We start from the raw sequence: 7,544 nt of genomic DNA on the forward strand, positions 1-7,544 counted from the left end.
CAGCTAATTCCCTCAGCACTCTGGGGTGGAGATCGCCCAGACCAGCTGATATAAATACGTCCAGTCACTCCAGAAGTTCCCTGACTAGATCCTTACTGACCCTAGGCCCGGGTGTGCCTCCCCTGGGGCCTGAGGGGGTCCCGGTGGGGTGGCTTATGTGGTCCCTGCTCAGGAAAATAGAGGCAAAGAAAGTTATTATAAAATATAAATATAAGCTGTTAGAAAATAGTTTTATAAAACTATGCTTTTATATATTCTAGGTAGGGCTGCTAGTATTGGGCTGCTAGTAATGATGTCTCTATAAAGAACAGTGTAAATTAACAATTGCATGAATTTCATTTGAAACAATGATTTTTTTTCCCCGTTGTGTGAAGTGATGAATAGCACAGAGTTCTGCTCTTACCTGGTAAAACATTGTAACTGGATTCTTGTCCACCCAAACCTATAAGAGACTCAAATACTTCTGTAATGCTGTCATCAGTATTAATAAGGGGAATACTTGGTACTACAATGTCAGGAGTCAAAGGCTTAACCCTTTGTTGTCTGTTAAGCCTGTGGTGTGATGAGGGACCCTTTCTTAATCCTCTGTAACGCATTCTCCTTCTTTGCCTTCTGGGAATTCCATTGGTTTCATTTTGAACAAAATGAACACCGAGACAGACAAGCAGGAAATAATAGAGCAAACATGTAGTCTTCATGTTTTCCCCCTCACATACAGTGTTCTAGAAGGGAAAATAGAGGAAACAGTAAAAAATTAGATACAGCTTTTTGCAGTATGTATATAATGCAGATCTAAAAGATTTTTCAGAAATATGGTCTAAAAATGGCAGGCCAGGATAGTCAGTTTTATCTTTTTGGTAAAATTTTCATTTTGAAAGTTCTTCAAGTAGTTTGGTAATTGTCTGTCTACAGATATGCAAAATAGTTGAATTAAAATAGAGTGGTGTATAGAAGGATTTTTTTTTTATCAGATGAACCCTTAATATATATTCATGCAGCATGAAACTGAAAATCTCTTCCTCATGACAAAATGTATTTCCAGAGACATATTGCTCAAATCATGGAATCATAGAAAGTTAGGGTTGGAAGGGAGGTCATCTAGTCCAACTCCCTGCTCAAAGCAGGACCATCCCCAACTAGATCTTCCCAGCCAAAGCTTTGTCTAGCTGGGTCTTGAAAACCTTCAAGGATGAAAATTCCACAACCTCTCTGGGTAACCTGTTCCAGTGTTTTACTACCCTTCTAGTGAGAAAATTCTACCTAATATCTAAACTAAACTTCCCTTGCTGCAACTTGAGACTGCTGCTCCTTGTTCTGTCATCTGCCACCGCTAAGAACAGGGTTTAGGTGTAGATTGCGGGTTCAGATGAGTTAGCAAAGTGATGCAGTCACAAAAAGAATATGAAATTTTTTTTTTATCAAAAGGAGCATTAGGTGTAAGACATGAGAGGTGATATTACCACTCTACTTAGTGCTGGTTATGCCTCATTAGATTCTAAAGTTGGAGAGGATCTAGAGGTGGGTGGCAAAAACATTATAAAGTAATTAGAAGGAAAGCTGTACTAGGAAGGGTTGAGAGATCTAGGCATGTTCAGTCTGGATAAAAGGCAAGTAAAGTAAAAATGGGGAGGAAGGCCCATAATAGCACTTTTCAATATCTGAAAGGCTGTGGTAAAGAGGAGGGAGAACTGTTCTTCCCTTGCTACAAAGATAGGGCATGAAGCAATAACTTTAAATTGCAGCAAAGTAGATTTAGGATGTCCAAGGCAATTGTGGAATCTCCTTCACTAGAGGTTTTCAAGAAAACCTGGGATAATAATTGATCACGAATGATTCAGGAGTAGTATTAAATTCATGAAGGGGGTTAGACCAGGGTTAGGGTCACTTCCATCCCTATCATTCTGTGTCAGACATATGCTCTATCTCTATTGGTGCCTAATCTTGTTCAAAACTCAATTTCTTCTTGATACCCAACATGGCAAATATGACCAAAGAAAAATGGCCTTATTTCTGTGGTTTGTAACTGACTTCTTTCTCATGTCTGACTATAAGTTTGCGTAATAGATTACAGTATCCTTGTATGGACAAAATTTCAAGTGTTCAGAGGAAAAACAGACTCTTGAAATATGCAAATTCAGTCTGTTAAGTAGTCAGTGAATCTAGTTATAGTTAAATCTTTATATCTTTCTTATAAGAAAGGGTTTAATAACACACTTGAAATACTTTGTATATTTACTGAATATAATTTGAAAGTTCAGGTATGGAGATTACATTGTATTTATAGTACATTTACTCTTTCAGTTGTGTCCATTTAGTATTAGTTACAGGTATCAGAAAATAGAACTATACCATAATTACCAATGTGAAGGATTAAGTGGAACTGCTTTCAATAAACAATTTTTGTTCACATACATGTAGAAGTGGTAGATTTTAGGACTAAAAATTAAAATTTTCAATACTTCCTGAAAGTTCAACACTTCCATTTTCATCTAAATAGTATGCTTTGCCTGTAAGAAGGTGCCAAGTTTGTCTTAAGGGGAATAAGTATCATTGGTTTCTACTGAAGATGAGGACACTTCTGCCTCTGGAATATGTTTATTTAATGGTGCAGTTGTATCTGATCACCAATTCCAATAATCATGCTTTGTGTCATGCCACACATATAGCAGAAGGTGCAGTTTTGAAATCATGGGCTCTCAATTGCGCTATTACTGCTTGCCAATGTAGGGGGAGCTTGGGATCATGATCCTCGGCTCTCCCTGAACAAGCAAGTTGGGCTGGAGTTTACTGTTGGCTCCAGCCCCAGGTCTTAAATCAGTCCCTGTGTGGTCCAAGGACTAACAATCAGCTGATTGTCAGCTCCAGTCCCAGGAGTGCATTGGGGAACCAGCTTTGGTGCAGTCCTGGGCTGGGGCCAACTATCAGCTCATTTTTCAGCTCCAGCCATGACATTCAGTTAATTGTCAATCCCATCCTGAGTGATTCTCAAAATCTTGTGTCAAGCAGCTATGGCCAGATTACCAGGCACAAGGAATCAGAGGCTCCACAGTGGTGGAAGTTGAAAGTTCCAAATGGAGGAAGCATTTTGACTCTTCTACCAGGAGCCTCTGATTCACCCCACCCAGCAGCCCAGACAGAGTTGGTGGGCACAGGCACTGGCATAACTTGGGCAGGCAACTGCATTGGGTGCCAGCCTGGGTGGTAGAAAAACAGCTACCATGAACAATCACATGATCACAGTTACGCTGGCAGCATGGTTGCAACCCAAAGTCACCTAAACTCCAGGTACCCAATCACATAGCTATGCTGCTGGGTGTGGGGTTTAAGTCCCAGGCAAGGAAAGCCCTTCAGCTTCCGCAGCCAGGAGCCTCTGATCCTCCATGCCCAGAAGGTTTAAAGTCCCTAGCAGAGGAAGCCCTTTGGCTCACCCCATAGCCCCCAGCCTCTTGGCTCTGATTGTTGGTCGGTCCTGGGGTCGTTCCAGAGCCAGTCAGCTGATTGTTGGCCTGGTCACATGTTAAATTAAGGTGCCAAACAAACCAGCCATAACAATGTTCTATGTATAATGTAGAACATATACTACAGAACATTTTTATAGCTCGTTTTCTATTTTATGGTGCTTTAAATTGGGTATACATGTACACTCTACCCATTTATGCTGCAGTTATCTTGCAACAAGAGTAAATAATGATATCCTATCCCTAATACTATATCTACAGCAGCTAATGTTGATTTATGTTGAATTCAATATAGTATTATCATTGTTGCCTGAAACTCTGAACATGTTTTCCATATTATGTTAATGTATCATTTATATTCTGCAGAAATATTTTGTTCATGTTAATAATGACAAGTAAAGATCTTTGTCTTCTCTGCTTTTCAACTACAATATGTGATGAATTGTTTGCTGCTTTCTCATTTTCTTCTTTCAGAGTTCAGTATCTATTGTTTTGTCATTATTTCACTTGAAATAATTAATTTCTAGGCAAATGATCTTTTATAAATATTCCTTGGAATGTATTATTTACTTTTTCTTTCCTAACCTAAGTTAACATTTTTCTTCAAGTTAATTGCTTTTCTCAAAACACAGCAGGATTAACACAATTTCTGAAGGTTTTAACATACTGTTGTTGAAACTAGTTTATATAGAAATCAGTTTTATATAGAAATCAGTTTTGATTGGCCATACCAATAATCTAAATGAATTTTCATTTATCTTAAGCCTGAAATGTATGGCAAACATTCAAACTGAACAAAACAAAACAAAGCCAGATCAACTTATACTGCACACTTTTTTTCTGTAGAAAAGCTCTTTACTCTAAATAGTTAATCTTTTAACTTTTAACCGTATTTGCAAAGTATTAAGCATTCCATAATAACCTGTAGTTTAAGCCATTCCACACCATGCTTTAAGGAATAATTTAAAATGTAAAACATAATTTACCTTGTCATCTAACCTAACAGTAGATTTTGCTTGGTGTCATTAGTCTTCAGTTGCGAATGAAACAAATTCAGACTGATATCTTTAAAAAAAGCAGAGCAACAGTTGGGGATGTTGAAACATGTTAGATAACTCCTTACTGAAGTCTGAAATAGCGTCTTTCCCTGGGGACAAACCGTCCTTCTGTTCTGTATGCAGAGAACAGCTAATAAAGTTACTTGGAAAACTGAAAACCTCACTTGGAAAATGAAAAACAGCACAATGCTTTTGGTCCGTAGGCTGACAAGGCACAGCTGGAAGTCCTCTTTTTTCTTACATAAGAAACAAGAGAGGGGACTATTTTCAAGGGACCTGGAAAACATTTATAGTTTATTTGGTTCTTATTTGACGACAAATATTTTAAATTAGACTCCCTGTGGCTTAATTTTACTATGAATTTACTATTCTATTAAGGTATTATACCTATGCAAACATAACTTTTGTAGAAAATATTTCTCCTCAGATAATGTTTCCTAAATTCACATTTTAATTAAAGTTTCCCTGTGTATACTAATATGTATATGAAACAAACTTTTTCATTCAAGAGTTGAATAGATTTGATTTGTTATTCTTTTATCCATTTAAAGCAACTTGATTTCATCACAACTACAGTATTCATGTGGAAAATAAAATGACTGAAGCATTTTCCCTTTCTTTATTATTGTAAGGATAATTACATCCTGAAACATGACACTGAAATGGTTATCCAGAAGCTACCGTGAATTTAGTAACCCAAATATGAAAAGTAATGCATGAGGGGAAGGAGACATGCTACATTACCACAGAGCTCTTTATGCCAGCAAGGCCAGTTTCTTCATGCTCAGCTTGAATATCTGGAGACTGCCACAGCTTCCTGAGACATTGAGTTGCTGTTTCAGAAATGATATATGTACCTAGTAGATGAAGTAGTCTGAGTTCTCTATGGTTGTTTAAGCTTTTGAACATTTTTGGGTTTTTTGAATCCACATGAGAAAATTCTAGGTAGAAAATTATGGTATATATATGGTTTAGTCTGCCATGATTGTTAGTGGGCAGATGCTTAAAGTGCAGTAGACTAATTCTACTGTACATAGCAAAAACTGTGCTAATACAATAATGCACAGTAGTATTAGTTTACTGTTCATTAAGCATTACACAGAAAGCGTGCGATCACGCTAATGCACAGTAGGGCGGTGTACTGTGCATTTATTTAGTTCTTGATTATATAAGTACTAAATTTAATGCACAGTAGGCACTGTGCATTAATGAATGCGTAGATGCGGCCTGTATGTCTGTGGTGAATAAATACCAGGAAAGCACATTGTCTCTTCAGCAGTTATTCTAATTATATTGTATGTCACTTTGTAATCACAAGAGGAAAAAAATTAACTTTTATCAGTGTTTGCAGTGGGTTGGAATGCACATGAAGAAATCATACTTGCCATAGGAACTCACAAACTAAATGAAATGCGCCAAGAAAAACACATATTCTGGGGGAACAGGGGTTTATTTTTACAAATACAAATACACTACTGCCCCGAGTGTTAAGATAACAAGAAAGATGCATGTTATATTTTGGGTGACATCTGAATAAAAAAGGGAAAGATGTGTGTAACACAAGAGCAAGGTCATGCCACACACTAGAGGAGACAGAAAAAACAATATAAAAGGAGCAGGCAGATATCATGGGGCAGAAAGAAGATGCGAGTGGAAATGCAAATAAGAATACTTTTGTATAACCTTGAATGTGAGGAACAAAAGGCTTGACTTTGATGCAGAAGGTTAAGGAAAGTCAAGTACAGGTTTCCCTTGCCAACTGCTGGGATTAGGTTCCTGAAAGTTCCCATGGTTGGCAAGACAAAAGGCTTATGGGAAAAATGGCAGGTGGCAGGCTGATGCATGGCCATGAAAAACCGTAGTTACTCAAAACTGTATACCGTGGTAGCCAAAATGGTATATAGAGTATTAAGCATGGATACTCAAAACCGTGATTGGTGAGGGAAACCTGTATGACATCTTAAGGTGTAAGTAGCATAGTCAAAGTCATTTTTATTGGAATCTGAGGGTAGAAACAAGGTAAGATTGTGACAAGTGTAGAGAGGAAAGTATTCTAGTTGTCAAGGTAAGAGATGGGCAAAGAGCAGACAAGGGCTTTTGTACTAGGATTAGAAGAAAAAGATTGAATTTTAAAGATGAGATAAAGAAAGTGATCAGATGCGCTCAGTGGGTGTGGGTGTGAGTGTGGATGTGGATGTGGAAAGGGAAGGAGAGAGGGAGAAATAGGACACGTGCGATAAATACAGACAGTCAGAAAGCCCAAGGCAGAATGTATTCAATCTAAGCAGCTTCCTTTAACCAATAACCAACTGAACTGACTCTCAGTTTTCAATTGGGAAATGCAGGGGGAGGCCTGCAGTGACCCAGGCCAGTAGGCACAGGGCACTAGAGCACATCTCCCAGCCTGCAGCCCATTGCCAACCCAGCCAGGTGCCCCAGCTGTCTCCCCAGTACATGCCCCAAACCCCCTGCTGTCCCCCCCATAGGTGATTAAGGAGCCCCCTGTTCAAGTGCTGGAAAACCTTGGGGGAGCCTCCCCCTCAGGGGGTTTACCCCAGCCCTGGCCCAGGCAGCCCTGGGAAGCCAAGGGGAATTCTCCCCCCTCCCTTCCCAGCAGCTGCCACAAGAGAGAGGGAGAAGGAGTCCTCCCTGGCCAGCTACCTGCCCATGCAGCCTAGCATGAGGATACTGGAGAGCCCATGCCTTGGGTTCCCCAGCTGCGGCAGTCCCACAGAGCTGAGGGGAATTCTTCCCCTCCTGAACCCCAGAGCTGCTTGCTTTAGCTGCTGCCAGGCTTGAGGGATAGCCCAGGGCAGCCTCAGGAGCAGAGGAAAATTCTTTTGCTCCCTTGCAACTAGTTTTGCCTCACACCCACAGCAGTTGAGGCAAAACCAGCTGCAGAGGAGCAGGAGAATTTCCCTCCACTCCCTAAGGCTGCCTGAGATTCACAGGGCACATCCAGATGAGTGTGCACATGCCTGTTGCCCCACCTCAGACCCCTTTGAGGCGGGGCAACAGGCACATGCAG

The 7,544-nt window shown here is 39.9% G+C and overlaps 2 protein-coding genes across 5 annotated transcripts in view; one reads left to right on the plus strand and one right to left on the minus strand.

Annotated features, from left to right (window-relative positions):
* Positions 1 to 4,687, minus strand: part of ECM2 (extracellular matrix protein 2) — a 43,499-nt gene extending 38,812 nt beyond the window's left edge. Inside the window, exons 1-2 of one of the 2 annotated variants that reach the window (XM_019505115.1) lie at positions 4,445 to 4,686; positions 404 to 722 (exon numbers count right to left, since the gene is read on the minus strand). In XM_019505115.1, the coding sequence (XP_019360660.1) occupies positions 404 to 698 (295 nt within the window). In that variant the 5' untranslated portion in view covers positions 699 to 722; positions 4,445 to 4,686. Of the gene's footprint in view, positions 1 to 403; positions 723 to 4,444 lie in introns of both variants that reach the window. The other variant, XM_019505116.1, reaches the window with a different exon arrangement.
* The window catches only part of CENPP (centromere protein P), a 484,341-nt gene that overhangs the window by 391,184 nt on the left and 85,613 nt on the right, over positions 1 to 7,544 (plus strand). The window lies entirely within an intron of this gene.

The sequence above is a fragment of the Gavialis gangeticus genome, unplaced genomic scaffold (genome assembly GCF_001723915.1).
Source record: "Gavialis gangeticus isolate Ggan-Ray unplaced genomic scaffold, GavGan_comp1, whole genome shotgun sequence".
Lineage (NCBI taxonomy): Eukaryota > Metazoa > Chordata > Crocodylia > Gavialidae > Gavialis > Gavialis gangeticus.